At 43.4% G+C, this 23,978-nt stretch overlaps 1 protein-coding gene across 1 annotated transcript in view; it reads left to right on the plus strand.

The window, feature by feature from the left end:
- Inpp5a (inositol polyphosphate-5-phosphatase, 40kDa) overlaps positions 1-23,978 on the plus strand; it is a gene marked incomplete at its 5' end in the record, with an annotated part of 236,330 nt that overhangs the window by 66,137 nt on the left and 146,215 nt on the right. Inside the window, 1 exon segment of the mRNA XM_005402047.2 lies at positions 7,159-7,200. Coding sequence (XP_005402104.1) covers positions 7,159-7,200 — 42 coding nt within the window.

Consider the following 23,978-nt stretch of genomic DNA (forward strand, 5'->3'; position numbering starts at 1 on the left):
CTTCCTCTGGTTGCATATTCTCTGTTAGGGATGTGTAAGAAACATGCTAAAAAGTTAATTTCAATTCTTCATGTTTCCCATTAGAGTGGAATGACTTAAGGAAGACATTTTTTTCTTTCCCTTAAAAGAGAAAGAAAAGCACAAATAACCCCTAAATCCCACCTCCCTCGAAAGGATCACTGTTCACATGCAGTTACTACATGCTAAAAAGTTAATTTCAATTCTTCATGTTTCCCATTAGAGTGGAATGACTTAAGGAAGACCTATTTTCCTTTCCCTTAAAAGAGTAAGAAAAGCACAAATAACCCCTAAATCCCACCTCCCTCCAAAGAATCACTGTTCACATGCAGTTACTACCATTATAAACTAGGGACCTAGTGAGAAGGCTGGTTACTCTGATATCTGCCACTCTCACCTTGAAGGGTTAAGTTCAGTTCTGCTTGTATTGCCAGGGGGAAGAAGCACTGAACTGAAACTGGAGGCACTACTGAGATAAACATTTATGGTACAAGAGAGATAGCTCTAAAATTCAAAGGTGAAACACTTTTAAAAACTTTAAGAATGTAGAATTTTAAACTACATTTTAATTTTACACTGTGTTAGGGGACCCTACCCTGCCTTGAAAGATGACTGTTCTCGAGCAGCCTCTCAGCTCCTGATCTGGTGCCTGTCCTGTACATCTACCAGGCTGTAACAGCTGGCTTGGTCACATACTCATATTTCTCCACGACCAGCCTCAGTTCTGAATCTCTACGAACACAGCCAGGGGCTTCCTGAGTTCTGTTGTATTAAGGGAACTTTTTATTCTTTGTTTTGGAGTTTGCCTTGCTGCCTTTTTTTCTTTTCCTCCTTCCTTCCTTCCTTTCCTCCCTCCCTCCCTTTCTTTTTTTTTTTTCCAGGAATACTACTCTTTCTCCAGGCTTTATCGTGTCTTCTCTCCCTTCTAGGGAATCTTTTCTTTTGGTACTTGTTTCTGGATGTATTTCTGTTTTGGGTTCTGCTGTTTGTGCATTCCTGCCCTGTACCATCAACATAATCTCAGACCCTTTCCCTGGCAGCACGTTCTTCTCTTGTGGCTACACTTTTGAGGTATGATATTGAACCTTGTTTTTTGTTGCATCATTACTGGAAAATCCTTCATTCCTGACCCTTGTTATTCTGTTAGGTTCTAGGGGGCAGAGACTTCTTGATCTAACTCTTTTTGGCCATCTTTGCTCCAAAACTCAGTGGTGGTCAAACAAATTGTTATTGACATACTCATGTACACTGTGGTTTACGGGGCTTGGAAGGAAATGTCCTGTTCCTAGGGATAGGCCCCAAGCCAAGGGAAGGAAGGAAGATAATGAAGCTTGCCCACATGATGAGGGCACACTTAGGATTGGCTATCCAGGCCAAGGAGGCTCCGTGACCAAGGGACAACCAGGTTTTAGAGGGTATGGTCTTTGGTCAGGCCTCAGAGCAGCATGGGGCCGTTTGAGAATCTGAAGAGACAAAGTGCAGAGGCCCTGAGGCTAGAGAGTGGAGGGTCAATACCAGAGTAAAGCAGGGATGGGCAGAGGGTCAGGATATTAGGCCTGGTGACCATGCAGATCTAGAGGGCCTTTGTCTTTTACTGAAAGGGACAAGGCACCAGAGGGTTCATAGGCTGTTGTCCCTCAAAGATCGTCCTGGTTGTGGCATGGAGCAAGGCTGGAAGGGGTGAGGGAGAGACGGAGACCTCATTGGTGAAAGGGGTAGAGTACCTTAGATCTGCTTAAAGGAAATGGGGAGGGTGGTGAGACATAGGTGGTATGCATGTGCTCAGATGGTAGAGGAACAGGACATGGCTTGCATACTGGGTGAGAGGCATGGCCTAGTCTCAGTCTTTGCAGGTGGAAGAGGGAGGTCACCATCATGGAGAGGGCAGGTGCTGTGAGGGGAACAGTGTGTGGGAATGAGTGTGAGAGAGTGAGTATGTGAATGCCACTGAGTGGGCCTAAGAGTGTGTGCAGGTATCACGGTGAATGTGAGAGTATGAGAATGAGGAGGCGTGAAGATGTGCGTTGTGTGTTCTTATATGAGTGTGAGCAATTGTAAACTTCCTCTCAGAACTGAGTCCAGTCTGCATCATATACCCAGGTGCACAAATGCACACATGTTCATATGCTTACACACCACTGCTGCCCCCCAGCCTAAAGGCAACAGAAGCCCAGACCTATGTGTTTGGTGGTCTCTGAGCATATATGAATGTGACTGTGTGAGAGAGAAAATGAGCATATGTGAGAGGGAGTGTGTGTGTATGTGTAAGGATCCTCAGCAGGAGCATGTGAGGAGCTTTGTGTTGGGCCAGGGACTGTCAAATGTGGGCTGGCACCTCTCACACTCCAGCTGATGCAGTCTTTGGGAGGGCTCTCAGGAGGTGGACTGAGGTCATGGAGGGAGTGCCCTGGGTCAAAGAGGAACAAAGTCAGGACAGTGAGGACTGGAAGGGGGCTATGGAGTGTTTCTGGTCACTTGGCAGACTGCCAGTGTACTCCGGGCAGTCTTCTCAGCATCACTGTGACCTTGACTGAGAGTAGGACCGGTACTCCAGAGGTATTTATTTATTTTTTAAAAATTTATTTTAAGAATAAAAGAAGGAAAACATATTAACAAACAGACATCCATTTACAAAACAGCATAAGAACAATACACGCCATACAGAGTTACAAACAAAGTGGTAGGAAATTAACAATGGTTGTTGTATTACATATTGATATCTTCAAAGTGGTTTCTCAGGAAAACAAATAGAGACATGCAGGATTGATCAAATAATTAATCATTAGCTGTTCCTTTCAGTAAAGTGATAGAAGTCAGTAGTACAACTATGTTAGCTGTCCTGTATATACATACATACATAATTTCCCCTTCTTTCTTTTCTCTTTTCCCTCACCCCAGTTGCTCTTTACTTTTGAGCATTTTCCTTTTGTTTCACAATGTCTGTCATACCTCCTAATTTTTATTCACTCTTTCAGGTCGCCAGAGGTATTTAAAGCCTTTTCTTTAAAGAACCTCATATTATTACAGTGTGTTGTTCTCCTTCTGTGAAGTATTTTCAGTCATTCATTTAGATTTGCAGTCCGAGTACTTCACTTCTTTGAGTGGCCTCTTATAAACAGTAAACAAACGTGGCCATCTTTCTCCAAGCACTTTATTAGGGCTGTTTGGTGTAAAGACTTGGTGCATCCACATTCAGTGTGGGATACAAGTCAGATTAATGACCTGAATGAGATTGTGACCCAAGAGTTGGCGTGGAGGAACCTGCTGTCCTAAAGCACTTCCCACTGTGCTAGCTACCTGGTGCTTGCTTTTGCACTTGTGCCTGGGGTGTTCTTGAGAAAATCTGCTGGCAGGGGCCAATTTGGGGCTCAGGAATGCCTGCCCCATTATCAGCCAGGCCCTAGGATGGGCCGTGCAGAATCTCTGACAGCACTGCTTGACTTCTGACCCATTTCACAGATGCAGGGGGAGCTGTGCTTATAGTGGTATGAGTTGGATGTGGGGCCCAGAACCCCTGGAGTTGCTTGACTTCCTGGTATGAGCCAAAGTCAAGGGAAGCTGTGGTCCATCTGAGTCCTTGGATGCTCTCCAGCAGGCTGTAACTGGTGTTGATTGTCTCCTTTCCCCTTCTGGTTGGGTGGTTTTGCAGTCACATGAGGAGGTGTCGGACATGGGTGTGACCAAATGGCCAGGGCATTATCTGGGGGCTTCCTGGCTTGCTGAGACCAGTAGGCTGGAAGGAGGCAGTGGTGTGTGTGTGCATGTACTGAGGTGTGTACTATTGAAGACTGGACTTAGTTCTGAGAGAACAGCAGGAGTAGGCAGCAGCTGTGGAAATGTATGGTCATGTACCAAGGAGGTCTTCAGTGTGTTTCTCATCCACGAGGTGTAGGTGCAGGTAGTATGAGGGAACTTGGGCCTGAAGGCTGCCCTGTCAAAGATGAGTTCATACCTAGTCTGTGGGATAGTACAGAGAACTCAGAAGGAAGGAGTGTGGTTTCTGTCCTCCAGAAGCTGAGCTGGTAGGACACAGGCACACATGTCACCATGGCAGGTTCCATGTCATCATGGTCCAGGGTCATGCAAAAACCAGCATTGTCTTCATACCCTGATTTCTTGAGCAGCGTTCCTCTGCTTTGTGTGACATCAGTGGCCAGTGCCTGTATGTGGGAAGTGGTGGGAGTCCTGCACATGGCATGGTGGGGAAAGGAGTTTCCCAGTCAATCAGGAGCTCACTTAATTCTCCTCTTAGAGTTAGTGTAGAGTTGTTTTATGCCTACATTTTGTTGAAATACAAGAGAGCACCAAGTTTTCTAGTGTGTACTTTCCCTTATCCTCATTCAATTCTGGTGAACTCCTATTTGCTCTGCCTTAGATGTAGCTCTTCCCTTTGCTTGCCTCAGGACCCAATATTCTAGTTCTGAGTCATGAAGTGGTGGTTGGGCCTCACTTGTGGCCAGATGAGGGACTTGGTTAGAGGGCTAGTGTTTGCCTCATAAGGTAGGCCTGCTTTCACTTGCTTAAGGGTGTTTGGAGTGAGGATTCCTTTGAGATGGAGGTACCAGGTTGCTAATGAAAAGATACCACTGTAGGTAGAAACTGAGGATCTTTACAGCTCTGCACACTTGAATTGGTGGCTCCTTAGATAAAGGGTGGGAAAGGGTGCTGTCTTGCCTCCATCCTAGAGACAGCAGCTGTGGTGGATTCTTCCTCTGCTTTGTCTTAAAGGCTATGCAGTGAGCTGTTACACAGAGAGGTTGCTGTGGGCTCTGGCTACTCTTACATTCCAGTTGATGCCCTCTGGCTTCCACAGAGGCCTGGGCAGGGGCTGTCTCCCACTGATTTGGCTCCTGCTTGATGGGTATCCAGCAGGGTCTGGTCGAGCAGTGAGGCTTGAGGGCCAGACCTGCTGAGAAATCTTTTTTTTAGTTATTATTTTTAATTTATTTTAAAAATAAAAGAAGGAAAACATATTAACAAACAGACATCCATTTAGAAAATAGCATAAGAACAATACAGACAATACAGAGTTACAGACAAAGTTGTAGGAAATTAACAATGGTTGTTGTATTACATATTGATGTCTTCAAAGTGGTTTCTCAGGAAAACAAATAGAGGTGTGCAAGATTGATCAAACAAGTAATCATTAACTGTTACTTTTAGTAAAGCAATAGAAGACAGTAGTACAACTATGTTAGCTATCCTGTATATACATACATACATAATTTCCCCTTCTTTTTTTTCTCTGTTCCCTCGCCTGCTGAGAAATCTGCCTTATGGTTATATTCATACTTTGTATGTCTACTCTTTGGTTTGTGGCTATTCAGGTCATGCTCACCTCTTGATTGCTGTGAATAGTGCTGCTGTCAGTACACATGTGCAAATTTCTGTGTGGACTGCTTTTGTTCTTTTGAATATATAGCCAGGAGTAGCACTGCTGGTCAGATGGTGTTCCAGGTTTACCATTTGCAGGAACTGCCCCACTGTTCCCACCATTCCCCTACCTCTTTACCAGTACTATTACATATCTCTGATTCTAACATTCACGACTGGGGGTATAGTTTTAGCAAAAGAATACTTCCCTAGCATGCAGTAGGCTCTGAGTTGGATCCCTAGCACTGTAAAGAGAAAGAGTGATCCTTGCATCTTAACGGTGGTTTAAGATTTGCATTTCCTCAATGGCTAATGATGTTGAGCCTCTTTTCCTGTATTTGTCCATTCTGTTCAAATCCTTGCCCAGCTGTGGTTTATTTTCTTGTGATGCCCTGCTATTGCCCCTTGTAAGGATGAGAGAGGGAGGTGGTGCCTCCTGTGTGTGGGAAACGGCTTGGGAGTCCTGCCTGGGCATCTGTCTCAGCATTGGTTGGTATCCAGGGTCTCCTACATGCTCTCCTGTAGTCTGTGAGGCTCTTTTTCCTTGTCAGTTTCCCCTTTATTGATTTATCTGAAGTTTCATTTTCCTGCTTCTTGGGAGCACCAGCTGGCAAAAGGAAGAATGTGACTGGTGTGGAGCTGTTGGCTGCAGTACTGGGACCCACATTAAAGGCCTGGTTGTGAGTAGTCAGCCTGGACCCCTCCACTTCGTGTGACCGTTGCAGCAGAGCTCTGCCTCTTAGGGCTGAGAGAAGGGTGGAGGCTTTAGTCCCAGTGTCAGGGGAGGGCTTTTTCTTTTTGGTTTGTTTTTCCTATCATTATATTTAGCACCTTAGCCATTTTTAAGTGACCAGTCCAATAGTGTGCAGTATGTTTTCATCCCTGTTCAGAGCACTGTGGGATGTTTTCGTGTGGTCAGCGCCACTCATTGGATACAGACTGCATTCCCTCATGGTGTGAGTTCTAACGAAGTGCTTCCCAGGGCATTTCTGTGCACAGCAGGTGAATGTATTTGCTGTGATGCCTGTCTCTGGTGGCCTCCCACACTTGCATTTGACTGGATATTGTTGGCCTCAGCTGGAGGGTATTTATCTCACTTTATCTCCTCCATAAACAGGGCGTTTTCAAGGCCAGACTAGACTTAATCCTGACCCCAGAGCCTCCTGGACCTGGGGGCCTTGGTTTCTGTGCCTATGGTTCTGTGCAGCTGGTTCTCTGAAAGTTGCTCCCTACTACCCTCTTCCTTGCCTTGAACATACAGAAAGCCCACTGTGGTGTGATTGACAACTTTTGCTTCAGAAAGTACTCCTGAGCACAGTTTCTTATGACATTGCTTTGGCTAGGCAGGACGTGTATTGGAAATATTCCAGCACCTCATTTGTTGTGTGTCAAAGGCTGGTTACTTTCTGTACTGTCTGTTTCTTCGGAGGTATCTAAAGGCTTGAAGGAGAAATGCAATGCTGTTTCCATCCCTCACCCCATGACCTGGGTTGGGGACAGAGCAGGGCTGACGTTCATACAGGGGCATGGCACTGTGTGTCTGCCCTTGGGCAGGTGAGTACTCTTTTGCTTTGTGTCACAGGGACATCTTTAGGAGTGTGGTCTCCCATTGAAAGCTGAGTCTCCCTGTGTAGATGGGGTCCTCGGTGCATGTGCTCAGTTCTTGACTATGAGGCTGCTCCATGGGTTTCCTTACTGAACTTTCTCACTGCTGTTTGGGGGCAGTGTCTATAATTTGACCATCTTCTCTTTTTTCTTAATTTACAGCCAGAAAACCTGCAGAAGAACTGGCTTCGGGAATTTTATCAGGTAAGAACTACTGAGAGTGTGCCTTTTCAGAATCACTATTTGTGTGGTATTTGTATTATGGTGTTTTCACAAAAAGGTCACATCTTGTCTGTGTGACAAGCTGGAATAGCTGTCACTGTGTGGAAAGCAGGCATGGCTATTACTGACTCAGATGAGCTTCACATCTGTATTTTATTTGTTTATTTTTGGTACTGGGAATTGAGCTCAGGACCTTGCCCTTGCCAGGCAGGTGCTGTGCCAGTGAGCTATATCCCCACCCACATCTGTGTTTTAGAAGTAGTCTGTGTTATCATGCCTTGACAAGCAAGTTCCTGGTCTTCCACAGAGGTCACTTTTCATGTTGTGGCTCCCACTGAACCCATGATTCATTCCTCCTGTGGTTGGGTTTCTGTAGCATCATGGGTGGAGGCTGCAGGAGAGTCCCATTGGTGCAATATGAGGCCAGATGGGCACCCAGACAAGCAGCATAGGCACATGGAGGGGCCTCTGGGAGCTTGGGTAGCTTTTAGGATGATGCTGTTAGGATGAGGTACAAATTCCTTCAGTTGACCATCAAGCAAATGTATTTGTGGTGCCTGTGCTATGTTGTATTCTGTCTCAGACATGGGGATGTGGCTCTGAAGAGACAAAACAAAAGTCTCTGTTTCCCACAGCTTATATTCCAGTGTGTGTATGGGGGAGATGGGAGATTAACATGACGAGGAGGCATGTAGTCTCATGGTTGCTCCTGAGTAGGTGGCATGAGACTGCTCTGAGGAGTAACTATGTGGCTGAGACCTACAAGGTATGAAGGGCAGAGAGGCGAAGGAGGGCCTGGGGATGACTGAGTGTCTGCAGTCCAGAGGGGAGGGGTCTCTGTAGACTGACTACAAGTGCTTGGAGTTTGTGGTCTGTGGCAGGGCCAAGTCAGGCCTAAGGGCATTCAAATTCCCTAGTTTCTTTGACTGTTTGGTGCAAGTGAGTGGGGAATGAGGCTGGAGTAGGAGCCTAGGGTACCTGTTGGGAGTAGGGTAAAAATGGACACCCAGGGCATGTGGAGCACACCTGTCTGTAGCCTCACAGGTTGCTGAAATTGCAGGAAGAGGTGGAGATCTGAGGCTGTATAGTGGACAGTGGCCCATGATGGGACATCCTGGGGATGGTATGTGTGTGTCTGCTTGGCCTAAGCCCTAACACTCCATGTGATACTTGGGCAGCCCTCCTTCCCTTTTGCCTGCCATGGGTGTCTGCTTGGGTGTTTAGAAGTAGAGTCCTTTGTTCACCATCCAGCATTCATAAACTTCTTGTCTTCTAAGTATTGCACTTGGTTCTGGGACAGAGAACTCCTTGAGGAAAGTTCTAGAAGACGAACTGTTGGTATGGGGAAAAATGAGAAATTGGCAGTCTGAGGAAGAACTCAGATAGTGAGAGGACAGGGGATAGTCTATCAGAGAAGGATCTCAGGTAGTAAGGGTCAGAAGAATCCCTGTCAGAGGAGAGTCTCAGTGAGGGGGAAGGGAGGGGCCCTTTGTCAGAGGAAGGTGTCAGGTAGGGAGGTATACGTGGGAGAGCTCTATCAGACGAGGGTTTCCAGCTGACCTCATAGTTAGGACCTAGGCCCTGTGGGTCATAGACTTTACTTTTGGGCTGCTGGTTTCTAGTTCTTGTGGACGGCAGGGTGAGATGGGTGATAGGGATTCCTGTGCAATATTGTATGTGTTTGTGAACCCCATGTGGGCAGTGGGCATATATTTCTCCGTACTTGCAGTCTCTGAAAGGGGGCAATTCAAGTCCTTTGTTCAGACCAGGAAGCAAACAGACTGGGAATGAGTCCCAGGGAGGTGCAGGAGATAGCCCTAATGGGAGGTGGCAGTGTTTTGTGGGCTGTGAACCAGCTCTAAGGGCAAAACAGGGTTAATCACCTATCCAGGATTGTCTATATACAGGAGGTAGCAGAGGTTCCAGCAGGCCACAGTTATAGTGAGGCTATGTTAGGGAACATGGTATGGTGACAAGGTAGTAAGGGGCCTTTGTGGAGCTCTGGTTACTATTCAGGTATGCAGGGATTCTGTGTGGCCAACAGCACATGTGGCCCAGAGGGAGCCTACCTCCTCACACAGAGAGCTTTGGATTGTCTACTCTCTGAATATGGGGGTTGGTTTGGGGAGACAGGGCCTTTTGTGCTGGTGTGTAGGTATTTAGCTTGTGACAAATGCAACCTTTTTCTGTAGATAATCAGGAACCAGTCCTTCTTGGGGGTAGGACAGCTTTTTGCAGACCCAGCTGTCTCTGCATTTCTGCTTGGCCCTGTATGGAAAATGTTGTAGGTGTGGTCTTCACTCTTTGTAGAGCCTTAGATTGGTGCCTGTGAGACACCACTGGGGTGAGTCCTAGTCTGGTGACAAAGTAGAGGCAGGAAGTGATGAAGTGATGGACTCCTGTGAAGCAGGGCTAGGAGAGACTGAGTATGAACATGGGGTCCAAGAGTAGGTGGAAGCTCTGCCTTGGACAGTTCAAGCAAGGGCGCCATCTTGGCTCTGTTCTGTTTTCCTGCCATGTGACTTATGTATTCTGGGCTTCTGCATCCTGTGGTAGGCCCTTGATGCAGTTCTGAGGGTTCTCCCTGGTGCTGCACAGGCTCTTCTCTCTATTCTGCCACTTGGCTGCGCCCTTGTGCACACTGGTCTGAAAAAAGAGTGAGGGTGGATCAGGCCCTGTCCCCACACCCAAAGGAGGAGGGACATGGGAATGAACGTGTAGCCTGTCCTCTGATGTACGGTGAGGATGAAGTGCTTATGGGAGAACTTGGGAGTTGAGAGAACCACAGCCTCCTGTACATGTCCTGCTATATCACATATAGTAGTAGTGTCACAGATACACCCCACAGTGGATTTCAGAGTCATTGCCTCAGGCCATTTCTTTGTTCACTCATACATCATTCAGGCACAGAGTAGCACATTTGGAAAGTATCGTTGTGAACAGGACACACTACCCACCCTGCAGAGCATCTGTCTCATGGTGGCTTAGAAGAGAGGGTGGGTGGAGGAGCTCTTTTTGTTGGGAGAGACTGGCCTGAGACCTGAAGGATTAGGAGAGGCCATTCTGCCTTTGCTGGTCAAGTGCTAATTTTGATTCTTCAAACTCTGCAAATGAGGTAGCTAGGAAGTCAGGTTTAACTTTCTTAGTATTATTATTGACGAAGAGAGTGTACTTCAGTGTCAGCTTTCAGGAACAGGGACCTGTCTGCCTTTCTCATAGCTGTAACCCAAGCATCTGCCTGTCTGGCACATGGTATGTGCATAGGAGTTATTTGTTGAATGACATTCTGAAGACATTGAAAAAAGCAAAAAGTATAAATAAATATTTCCTGCAGTCCCAGTTTCACTTCCAGATTGAGGCACATACCTAGCATAGATGAGTCTATCTATGTATGGCTGTACCCTCTATTAAGAGGGTCACAGAGGTGTGTATTTTTACAGTTTTCTCTGTCACACTTTTTTTGTAAACTGGGATAATTTTTCTATGTAAATTAATATACACTATCTGTTTTAATACTGTTTGTCATGGTTTGTGTCTAGATGTCCCCTCAAAGCCTCATGTAGTCATGGGGTGGGCTTCTAGAGTTTTTGATTGATCCATAGTCCAATGCGGGGATTATAGGTGTGAGTGCTACATGTGCCCTGGGGCAGGAAGCTTGCATACAGTACAAGGGAGGGAAAGAGGCTTGCTCTCAGCTGCTGCTCCCCTTTTGCTCTTGTTGCTTTTGCTGTTTTCTGTTGCCATAAACCATTGCCTTCTGCCATGTGCCATGCTGCCTTGGAGCCAGCCAAGTATGGGCTGAAACCTCCACAACTGTGAGCTAAATAAACCTTTCCTTCCTTAACTTTGAACGTCAAGTACTTTGTCTCAGCAACAAGAAAAAAGTAACCAAGACACAAATTTGGTACCAAGACTGGGGTTGTTGCTGCGATTATACCTGACTGTGTGGTTGAAGAGCCTTTGGAAATAGCTTGTGGGAATTGTTTGGAGATTTCACCTGAGAGAGAAGCACTAGAATGCCTTTGACTGTTCTGTATTGGAGATTCTGGTCAGAGATCAGAAGACCAGAAGGCTAATAGAAATCCTGCTGGTAAAGACAGGGTTTGGGAGGTTTCTCCTGTCAAGCAGGACTGCATTGGTCAAGTTCAGACAATGTACGTTATGGCTTGGCAGAAAGTTTGTCTGCATTTTGCTCCAGAGACTTTGCCTGTGACTGACATTAGTCTGACACAAGAAATTTCAAGGCAGTAGAATGTTGAGGTAGTGGCATGGCTATTATTGGGGGCTTTTAGCCAGATTCATGTTGACAATCAAGAGCAAAGAGCCCAGCAAGATGATTTAAAATGTTGTGAGTTTGGCCAGGAAAAAAGCTCCAGTGAAGCTATGGACTGCAAAGATAGAGCTGAGGAGATCTAGGTTGCTGAGAAGGAACAGAAGAATAGAAAAGATGGCCTGAGGACATCACAAGAAGTTGCAAGTCTCCACCCTTTGCAGCCTCAACCCTGCAAAAGTGAAAGACTTTGCTTTGACGAGAAAGCCACAAAGTGCCATGTTCCAGAATGGTAGTGGCTGCACCATGTGCCAGATGGTGGTGGCATAGAGAATTTGATCCTCAGAATCAGGTTCAGAGTACTCAGTAATCCAAGCACTAGACCCTTACAGCCAAGAGAGAAGAAAGCCTGGCTTCTGCTCCAGCTGGCAACAGACCTTGGCATTATCCACGTGACGCTGGATTTAGGTGCATGCAGAATGCAAGAGTTCTGAGGTTGAGAAGGCTTCCACCAAATTTCAGAAGGCCTGGGAGGACAGGCAGTGTGCTCCTAGAGGGCGGTGTATGAAGTTGTGAGTGTGAAGCAAAAGGTGCAGTGGAGACCCCAGAAGTTTGGAAAAGCCAAGAATGTGGATTGTCTGAGGAAAGCTGCAAAGAGGGAGCAAAGCAGGCCCAACAGAGAAGCCATGGGAGCTACAACCACCAGAAGTGCCTTAGGGGCAGAGCCACGTAAGGCCTTTGGAGCTTACAATGTATCACAGATTGCTTTGGATATTCCACGTGGAGCTACAGGACATAATGTTAGCCCTGCTGGATTTTGGACTTGCTTTGGTCCCAATGCTTTGGTCCCTGTTTGTACCTTTTGGTATGGTAATGTTTATCTTGTACCACTGAATGTTGGAAGTGTTTAACTTTGTTTTCATTTGTAGAGCACCTCACAGCTAAGAGTTTGCCTTACATCTTGGAGGACACTTGCGACTTGGATTTTTCTGCAATGTTGAAACTTTTAGGACTTTGGCAGCTCTTAGAGATGAGTTAAAATGCCTTTTGCATAAAGGGATGTACATGAGTCTTTGGGGGGCCAGGGGCAGAATGTCATGGTTTGTATCTAGAAGTCCCCCCAAAGTCTCACGCCGTCATTGGGTGGGCTTCTTGAGTTTTTGGTTGATCCATGGTCCAGTGCTTATTCTTGGAAGCAAGAGGAAAGGATATCATTCCATTTTCTGATATCCTCTTCAGTCTCCTATTTCAGAGTACTGTAGTTTTCAATGTAGAGGTCTTTTACATCCTTCATTAGATTCATTCCTAGGTATTGCATTTTTTGGGGTATTATTGTGAAAGGTGTTGTTTCCCTGATTTCTCTTTCAGTGAGTTTATTACTGGAGTACAGGAAAGATATTGATTTTTAAGTATTGATTTTAAGGATACTGATTTTTAAGTGTTGACTTTGTATCCAGCTACACCACTGAATTTGCTTATTAAATTTAGCAGTTTTTTAGTGGAATTTTTGGAATCTTCTATGTAGAATATCATATTATCTGCAAATAATGATAATTTAACTTCTTCCTTTCCTTTCATTATTCCTTTTACTTCTTTCTTTTATCTAATTGCTTGGCTAAAGTTTCCAGGACTCTGTTAAATGAGAGTGGAGACAGTGAACATCCTTATCTTGTTCCTGATTTTAGAGTGAAAGCTTTTTAGTTTTTGTCCATTTAGTATGATACTAGATGTTGGTTTGTCATAGATGGCTTTAATCAGATTGCGGTAAAGACCATCTGTGGTGGATTGACAACTGGTGGTCAACTTGTGACACCCAGCTAAACTGATGCTGGATGTGCAGGGCCTGCCCGAGGATTGTTGCCAACAATATAAAAAGGAGAACTGGAGAGGAAGAAGTGGGTGCTGTTTGTTCTTCTGGTGGAGCTAGTAATGTTGTTAGTCTTGATTTGAACTCGGCCGTTCCCGTTATTGGAGGAGCTTAGAACCTCATCGCTGAGGATGGCTGTGGTACTTTTCAGGGGAGCTCTGATTCTTACTTTGAGCTTCCTGGCTCCAGTGCAGATCCCTCAGCCTGCTGACACAGATCCTTTATCCTGCTGGCACAGACTTTCTAGCTTCCATTGCAGACCTTTGGGTCTTCCCAGCACAGATCTGTGAAACAGACTTGAATGAGACATTGTCGTGGGCTCTAGGCCTCTTGTTGGCCTTGTGGGTGCATTGTGATGGGCTCTAGGTCTTCAGCTGGACTCATGCAGCTGGACTCATATAGCCATGGGATCCAGACCCTCAGCTGGATTCTTTGAATCTCTAGTGTGTGGACAGATTTCCTGCACTCTTTTGTACTTGACTGCTATAAAATAATTCTATAAATTACATGTCCTGTATTAAATTGTTTCCCTTGTAAACCCTGACTACAATACCCAGTATTCCAATTTTCTGTAGGGTTTTTATCATGAATAGGCGCTGGACTTTGTCAAAAGCTTTTTGTGTATCTATTGAGATGATCATATGATTTTTGTCCTTGGCTCTGTTAATATGGTGTATTTATTGATCTACGTATTTTGAACCATCCCTACGTCCCTGGGATGAATCCCACTTGGTCATGGTGTACAATCTTCTTGATGATTTGCTGCATTCTGTTTGCCAGTATCTTATTGAGGATTTTTGCATCTACGTTCATTAGGGAGATTAGCCTGTAGTTCTCTTTCTTAGTTGGGTCCTTCTCAGGTTTTAGTATCAGGGCAATGCTTGATTCCAGGAATGAATTTGGGAGTATTGCTTCCCTTTCAGTTTCAGAGTTTGAGAAGTAGTGGTGTTAGGTGTTCTCCATATTTCTTGTAGAATTCAGCAGCAAATCCATCAGAGTCTGGGCTTTTCTTTGTTGGTATGGTTTTAATTACGTCTTCAATTTCATTGATTGGCATTGGTTTATTTAGAATTTTATATCTTCTTGATTCAGCTTTGGTAATGCATATATATCTAGGAATCTGTCCATTTCTTCTGCATTTTTCATCTTACTAGAATACAAATTTTCAAAGTAGGTATAGATGATATTTTGGATTTCTTCAAGGTCCCTTGGGATTTTACACTTTTCACTCTTAATTGTGTGTGGATTTGAGTCTTTTTTTCCCTTTTTTTTAGGTAAGATTGGGTAAGGGTTTTTTGATTTTATTAAAATCTTTTTGATTTTATTAAAATATTTATTAAAATCTTTCAAAAAATCAACTCTTAAATTCATTGATTCTTTGTGTTGTTTTTTTTAGTGTCCAGTGCATTAATTTCTACTCTTTATTTGGCTTATCTTGTTCTTCTTTTTCTAGAAGGTTGAGGTTCACCACTAAGTTGCTTATTTGTACTTGCTCTGTTTTTCTGATATGGGTATTCACTGCTATAAATTTCCCTTAGGAGTGCATTAATTGCATCCCATAAGTTATGGTATGTTGTATTGTCATTATCATTTAATTGTGGAAAATGTCTAATTTCTTCTTTAATTTCATCTGTGACCCAGTGGTTGTTCCAGGAGGGTGCTATTTAATCAATTTTCATTGTTTGAAGTGGTTTTCCTGATGATGGACTCATAGGTTATTTTAATTTTATTTATGGTATTGTTATGGATAAATTTTAATACTGTAGTGTTGGGTGTCATACAAACATGAAAGCGCAGTTAGTGAAGTTTATTTTATTGAGATAATAAAATGTCCTTACTTACTAGTAATATTACCAGATGGAGTTTGAGGAAGAGATCACCCAAAGAGAAGATGGGGACCTCAAATCATGCCCCCATCCCCCGAAAAAGGAAATAGGTTTTGTGATTCTCATCACAGAAAGACTTCCAGGACTTGTGAGGGGCATAAGTAGATTTATTAAGCAGAGTTAATTAGTCTGGGGTTGGGAATATATGTGTGGTCTTAAAGGTATCCTTTAACAAGGGTGATTTAAATTGTCTTGCCTAAAAGCATTCTTTGAACCCCCTGAATCTGTTTTTTCATTTTAAGGTCAAATTGCTCCCCTTTTCCTTACAAAGTAGGTTAATTTGTGGACTTGATCTTTCATGTCCTGAACAAACAAGTTTAGGGAATATAGATGTAGAGTACAGATATGGATAACCTTTGATCACCCTTAGAATTAGGATTCCTCGTCTCCCTTCTACTTTTCTTTGTTTCTTCTATCTTCCCTCAGTGAAAACCTGTAAGATGAAAACTGGTTCAGAGAACCGAGGATTCTTCCATCAGTGATTCTGAAATGAATTTGTTTCTTGCACAAAACTGGCCAACATTCTCAGGCTCAATTACAGTGCATTCCTCTCAACATGGTGCATTTCTGTGGTGGAGAATCATTTGCATTGCTATCAGTTTCAAATTTAGAGAGTTGTAAAAGTAGTTCAGATATAACCAAAGACAGATAACCCAAATGGGTGAGCTAAATAGCACTGATTATTTTTGTCCATTTAAAAGTATTCCACAGTTTTTCCTGACAGGAATTTTAAGAATCATTTGACAGGCAATGTCAGTGTTCAGCTAATATGGAAAAACAGTTATTATTTTACCCTCCTGCCTTCAGCAAACTAAAACTAGGAAAAACACATGTACCAGCGTGTTTCAAGATCTAGAGAACAGGTGGCACAGGTCCCTGAGGGAGTGACCAAGAGGGGTGAGCCCTCCTGTTGCCCATTTTGTAGCAGAGAGAATGTCTAGCCAGTCAACAAGGTGAAATTCGGGGCTGGGGATTTAGCTCAGCGGCAAAGCTCCTGCCTGGCAAGCGCAAGGTCGTGAGTTTGGTTCCTGGTACCGGAGGAAAAAAACAAAACAAAACAAAAAAACAACAACAAGGTGAAATTCATCCAGTCACAATCATCAGGCAAGTAAAGAAGCACAAAAGTATGACTTAAAACAAGGAGGAAAATCAATCACTAATATGATTATGGACTTGTCAGTTCTTTTTTTGTGTGTGTGTGTCTTTTTGAGATAGGGTCTTGTATGCAGTGCAAGCTGGCCTTGAGCTCACTTTTTAGCACAAGCTGGTTTCAAACTTGCAATAATCTTCCTGCCTCAGTCTCCCAAATGCTGAGATTACAGGTGTGTGCCACCATGTCCAGCAGACTTGTCAGTTCAAAGAACCTGATTTTGGTTTCATTGTGTCTATTTTTTTTTTTTTTTTTTTTTTTTTTAAGGATAAAAGGAGGGAAACATTAACAGACATACAACATTTTACAACATATCACAAGCACAATACAGACAATACAGAGTTCCAAACAAAGTGGTAGGGAATTAACAATGGTGGTTGTATTACATATTGATATCTTCAAAGTGGCTTCTCATGAAAACAGATATAGACATGCAATACTGGTCAACCAAAGACTCATTGACAGTTTCTTTCAGCATAGAAACAGCAGATAGAAGAACAACCATGTTATCTATCCTGTATATACATACATACAAAATTTCTCCTTCTTTCCCTTCTCTTTTCCCACATCCCAGAAGCCCTTTACTCTTCGGTGGTTTCCTATCATTTCACAGTGTCTATCATACCTCCGAGTTTAACTTAACTCTTTCAAGTTTTACACTAGTGACACAATACATCATATCACAGTGATATATGTGCACCTATGTTCATAGCAGCACAATTTGTAATTGCTAAAATGTGGAAGCAACCCAAATGTCCATCCACCGAGGATTGGATAAGAAAATTATGGTACTTTTATATAATGGAATATTACTCAGCTGTAAAGAAAGATAAACTCGAGGCCTTTATATTTAAATGGTCACAACTAGAGACCATACTCATAAGTGAAATACTATTTTTGTTTTCTCTTCGATTTCTGTTCTTTTTTAGGGATTTTTTTTTTTTTTGGTTACTTTAATTTGCTCTTTTATCTCTAGTTTTTGAAAGTGGAAGACAGAAATTTGATATGGCGTATTATTACTGAAGTTCCTATTATATGGACAGTAAAAAGAGGGTAATATTAACTTTATGTCAATACATTTGAAATTTGTTATGAAAGTAGCATGTTTTTGGAAAAACAAATTGGCATTGTTTGGGCCAGAAGAAATAAATTAACGCAATAAGTATATACCCATTAAGTTAAAATTTGCCCATAACCTTTCCACAAAAGCCTTTCAATTTCAGACAGCTTTGCTTGTGAGTTCTGTCCATTGTTTCAGCAAGAAGCAATAATTATGCCACAGAAACTTTCCAAGAAGACTGAATTGTAGTTGATATTTCCTAACTCATTCTACGACACTGTTACTGCTCCTCAGATGTAGTTCACTCACCACTGTCCAAACAAACATGGAAGGCTGGGCGAAAAGGAAAAGGTTTTATTTGAAGCTGACTCTGAGGAGGTAGAGGGACTGCGTATTGCCACAAATCCAGGTGTACAAAGAGATGGGGTACAATGAGACAATAGACAACTCTATGCGTATTTTATCCCTCTTGGCCTTTTTTTTGCTCTGTACCTTCCTTGTGAAAGCAAAATTGGACTTTGACCTTTTGGAGCCAGCATGTGCTTATTCTGTCCATTCACCTGTGTTGAGGAGAGGAGGGGCTGCCAGTTACACATTGGGCCTGAAGATGTTTGGAAAGATGGCTCGTCTTTAAAGGAAAACAATTTCTTAACTTTTAATTTCAGTTTTGCTCTGACAGTTAAACGTGAGCATTAATTATTCTGACAGCAAAAGCAGACAGAGGTATTACGTGAAAGAAAACAGATCAGTGTCACCCATGGAAAATTTTTTTTGTTCTTTTCTTTTTTTTTTGTAAATTTCTGAAGAATTTAATAAATAAAGATAGAAACCAGTATAAACACAGACACACACACACACACAAATAATAGATCTCTTGTCCCTTGGTATTCATGGGGAATTGCTTCCAGGTCCTCCTAATATACCAGAATCAGTAGTTGCTCAAATCCTTTGTATAAAATGGTATAATATTGGCATGTAATCTGCACATCCTCCCTTATACTTCATCATCTTTACATTATTTATAATATGTAACACTGTGCAGATTCTATGTAATAGGTGTTACACTGTATTTTTTTTTTTTTTTGGTTTTTCCCCGTGCCGGGTGGGAATTGAACTCACGACCTTGCGCTTGCCAGGCAGGCGCTTTTGCCGCTGAGCTAAACCCCCAGCCCCGGTGTTACACTGTATTGTTTAAAGAATAACAAAAAAGTATGTACATGTTCAGTTCAAACACAATTCTTTCTCCAATATTTTAAATTCTTGATTGGTTGATTCCATAGATGTAAAACCCATGGATATAGATATAGAGGGTTAATTGAATATGGAAAGTTTACATGGAATTCAGGGTTGATTTAATATTAAAAAATCAATCAATAAAATTTGCCATGACAACTGATTGAAGAAGAAAAACTATATAATTGTCTTAATAGGTATAGAAAAGGCATTTTATTTTATTTTATTTTATTTTTGGGGGCTGGGAATTGAACTCAGGACCTTGCACTTGCCAGGCAGGCACTGTAACCACTAAGCTATATCCCCAGCCCCAGAAAAAGCATTTTAAAAGAAAGAAAAAACAGTGAAAAAATTCTTGTGGTAAAAATTTTAAAATGAAGAGTAAAGAAAAGAACTTTCTTATCCTATAAAGACTATCTACAGAGCCCCACAGTTCCCTTCATACTTAATGGTGGAAGATGTGCTTCTTGTGTACTTAAAAGCTGAGAACAGGGCAAGGCCACCTGGTCTCACCTTTCCCATTTATTACGGTGCTGAAGGGCCTAGCCAGTGTAGGAAAGCAATAAAAGAAGGAAATAAAAACCATACAGTTGTGAAAGGAATATATAAAACTCAGTTTTGGCAGAAGACATGACTGGCTACATAGAAAATTATGAAGATCCATGAGATTTCTGCTGTTATACTATTAGGTGAATTTATTTGGTTTTCAGTGTATAAGAGCAATATGAAAACATCTTTTTTATTAGCTATGAACAACTGGGAATTTACAAGAAACATTAACAGTAAGATGAAATATTTGGGTATAAATATAAACTGTGTCCATATCTGTACAGTGGAGATTATGAAATGGTAATGAAAGAAATCAGAAAAGATATAAAAGAAGTGATAATACTGTGTTCATGGTTTGGAAGATTCATCTATTTTTAGCATATTAATTTTCTTGTATCTGGTCTTACAACATGGTTCCAGCATTTAAATGGGCAAGTAAAGGAGCTAAAAGAACGAAAACAGTTTGGGGAAAAAACAAAATTTGGAGACTCACATTACGATACCAAGACTTACCTAAACTTACACCCACCAGAGAATGAGCTCTTGGCAAATGTGCAGAGGTGTAGATCAGAGTGACAGAAAACAGAGAAATAGACCCACAAGCATGGTCAAGTGGCTGAGATCTCTGGAAAGGAAAGTCAGAAGGGGTGGTCTTTTCAACAAATGGCCCTGGAATGACTGTATATCCATGTGCAAAAATACCAGTGATATTAAAGCTTTGTGTCATACATAAAAATTAAGTCAGCATGGATCACAGCGCTAAATGTAAATCTTAGAACTATGAAAAGTCTGGAAGAAAACAAAGAGAATCTTTGTGACCTTTGATTAGGCAAAGATTTCTTACATATGGCACCCAAAGCATAGTTCATGAAATAAAAAAAATTAGTGTTAGATTTCATTATAATTTGGAACTGCTCTTTATGAGACACTGTTAAGAGTGAAAAGACATTGTAGATTGGAGGAAAATATCTGCAAATTGCACAGCTAATGAGAGACTTGTATCTAGAGTATAAAGAGCCCTTGAAAGTCAACACTAAGAGAACAAAGAATGCAGCTTAAGCATTGGCAAAAGATTTTAATGAGTACTTCACCAAGGAAGATACATGGCAGATAAGTGCATGAAAAGATGCTCTACATCACTAGTTTTTCTGGGTACAAGTTGAAACAACAGAAAGGTACATGTGTATTAGATTAGTTAAAAGAAAAAATAAAATACAAAAATTGACAATACCCTGTGATGAGGATGATGTAGTGTCCATAGCAAGTCTTTCAGCCTCTAGCCAATGCAAAATGGTGAGGCCATTTGGGAAAACAACCTCGGTTTGTCTCATAAAGTGAAATGTATAACTTCCACAAGACCTAAGAATTCTACTCCTACCTGCTTACCTAAAACTGGCTTGAGCATGTTTATTTAGTCAAGACCTGAAGCCAAAGCATACAGTGCCTTTATTTGTAATCTCTGCCTTTGAAGAAAGTCAGACTTGAGTGTGTCATGACCCCATGCATGGCCTCTTGAGGAGCTGACTACAAAGGGTCCCCCAAGTTCAGCACTAGATGTTTAGGGATGATGCTGGTTGCACACCTGTGTGCTCTGTTCTTCCTTTGTGGCCCCTTTGTCCCAGCCAGTTCTTCCCTGTTCTCCATTTGTAGTGGTTAGAACTCAGGCTGTTCTGCTTGTGTTTTGCTGTACTTACTCCCCTGCTCCTGTCCAGTCTTGAAATCCCCTCTGTAGGTGCTCAAGGCTCCCCACATTTTTATGCAAGCATGGCCTTCTCCATTCCTTCCAAACTGTGGGTTCCAGCAGTCATTGTGACTTGCACATCCTGTGGGCCTCTCAGATGGGCTTGCCGATTCTCTGCTATACATGTCATGCCAGCTGATCCTGTAGGCTTGCACCACCTGATGACTCACAGAACATGAAATTCTCATGTTCCATCTCAAACCACAGAGTCTCCATCTTTCCCATTTCACATCCAGTGTGCAAACAGAGACTGCCACCACTGCCCTCAGGATATCTTGCCAATCTGGCTTCTGTTACTGTCACTACTGCCATCCTATCTATGCCATTGTCCCCTCTTCCCTGCTGAAGACAGAAGCTTCTTCGTGGCCTTCTTTATCTGTCTTTGCTACCTTATGGTCTTCACAGAGCAGCCTGGATAGGAACCAGGTCTTTACCACTGCCTTTGAAGTCCCATGGAAGCCCCTCGCCTGCTGTTGACTGCCCAACTCCCTTCTGAGATCCCCACTTTTGCTTTGGCTTCAGGATGTCTTTACCCTGTTCTCTCTGAACAGAACCCTTTCTTCCCTGCCCTGCCTATGTTGCCAGTTTCTCACATGATCAGGCTGTGAGGCTCCACCTTCCTGGTCAACCTCTGAGGCTCCATCTGCCTGCTTTGTGTAATCTTGCAGCCTCCTTCTTATAATCCCACTCCCACCCTTCCCAACATTACTTTTCGTTATTACCTCTGTCTTTCTGACATACTATATACAGTGGTATAGTACCTTGGTTCAGAAACTTAATTTATGATTTTGGGGAGGATGACTGTGTTTGTGTGGGGAAATGGATGTGTTGTCTCCCAATACAGAATTTGAGAACAGAAGCAAAATTTTGCTGAATGCTTTTGTTTGTGAGCTGAATTGTTTCCAAACAGAAGCGTTCATGAACTGAGACATTACTGTAATCTAACCTCATTCTACAGAAGCAGGGACCCACTGCACGTTCTGGGTTAGCACCTTTCCTAAAGTAGCGGGTGGCAATAAAGATTTATGTATTAATGTACTCTGGGTTGAAGATTTAGTGAAAGTAGTAGTTTGGGAGGTGCAGGAAGAGCCAGTTGGGGAGTCGGCAGGTGAGATTGGGAACGGAGGCACCTGGGAATATCCTTGGCACAAAGGCCTGAGGCTGACTGAAACTGGCCTGGGCACCAAAGGTTGGGCCAGGCCTGTGGGCCTCTGCTACACAGAACATTGTGAGTTCTGGCATCTGAGGCTTCTTGACAGAGGTGAGGCTTCCTTCCTCTCAGTTTTCTCCCTTGGCTGAGCTCAAGGGAGCATCCTGGCCTGGTTTACACAGATATGTGATGAGCTTGGTCCATATCAGGACAGTATGGAACCGTGACCCTGGAGTAGGTGGTGCTGAGCTTGGGGAGAGTTTGGGGAGGAAGAGCCTTCCCCACTGCAGGGGACTCAGCTGAGGAGATCTCTGGGGGCTGACAAGGCCTGTATATGTACAATGTCTGTCTGGCCTGAAGTTTTTTAGCCTGAGGTATAATTCACACATAGTGAAGGCGCTGACCTTTGGTGTCTGTCAGTTAGTTTTGCAAATATACTGCTGTGGCACCTGCCCAAGGTGAGGCTTCCTGTCTCCTCTCCTCCTTTCTGGCTTGCCCTCAAGTTTCACAGATTTGCCTGGCTTGTCCATGACTGGACCTGCCAAATGTTTAAAGTCCATCTCCCTTCTTTTACCTTCCAGACCTCTGCCATCAGTGGTGCCTGGTCTGTCTCCCGACCCACCTCTGTGAACAGAGCTTCATGGACATTTGTGTGCAGCCTTCTCTGGACGCACATACCCATTCTTTCAGACCTTCTCCAGCAGAGGTTAGTTAGCGATAGGTGATGTGTGTATAAGGCTATAAGAAGCTGCCCAAATGAGGGAGTCAGAATGTCATACGCTATCGGCAGGTGAATCCATGACCGCATTTGGTGGTGTCAGCTAGTTACTCTGCTTGCTGACACTGTGAAGTGCCTTGTGGCACCACATACCCAAGGGAGCAATACACACCCTAGTGGGTAGAACCTGAAGTCACTGGCCCCATGTGCAGTTCTGTTCCAAGTAAATTTTTTTTTTTAAATTTTAAAGAGAGAAAAAACCCAATAAAAACAATACAGAATTTCAAAACAAACTTTTATTAATCTTTCACAGCCAAATGGTCAAGCAGGGAAACCTTAGAGGCTTTGGACCCCATATCCGGCCCCCATCATGTGCTTATTATTTGTGAGCTGCCAATGGCCAGAGATGAGCCTGTATGAAATTCAGGGTGCAGGTAGCTTCCTGAGAGAAGTTAGAGAAGGCACCTAAGGCTTCTCTGCCTGCTGGCTGCCACCCCCTACTAACCTCTTGGGTCCGTTGAAAAGATAGGTGAGTGTGTGGGGAGCAGGCAGGAGGCCTCCTAGTGATGCCCAGGCCTTCAATTTAATTGTGCTTCCCCTCACCTGTGGGAAAAAGCTTCTTTAATTAAAATCAATTTATTCATGTAGCAGTTTAGTGTCTCACAGTGAAAAGCTTTGTCAAGACTGACCCGAGCTCTATACTTTTGTCTTTCCCCATTACTTCCTTATGGGTTTCTGTCAGCTCCCAGACAAGCTTCAATCCAGCTTCCACCTGTGAGGCAAAGGAGTGCAGCATGGCTGCTGGTCTCTCAGAGGAAACTAAGACCACACTGTGGCCTGGCTGCCTAGTGCTGCACTGCCTGCCTGTGAGGTCATGGAAATTTGTAGCATCCTGAGCAGGGGAGTGAGAAGAACGTGCCTGCTGCCCACACAGCAGCTTCTTGTGCTTTGTGCTGCTGCTGGCGTGGGCTTGTGGAAAGCAGCATGTGGGCTGTGAGAAGCTGAGTGTGGTTCATCCCAAACTAAGGCTGCCTTTGGGCTACAGCACCCAGCATGGATGTCCCTGCAGTGGCCCAGCTGTATAGGTCCTGGAGGAACAGCCCCCACCAGAGCCCAATGGGCTGCAGGATTTTTAA

This window comes from Chinchilla lanigera, unplaced genomic scaffold, assembly GCF_000276665.1.
Source record: "Chinchilla lanigera isolate Chin_1 unplaced genomic scaffold, ChiLan1.0 scaffold00076, whole genome shotgun sequence".
In the NCBI taxonomy this organism is placed as follows: domain Eukaryota; kingdom Metazoa; phylum Chordata; class Mammalia; order Rodentia; family Chinchillidae; genus Chinchilla; species Chinchilla lanigera.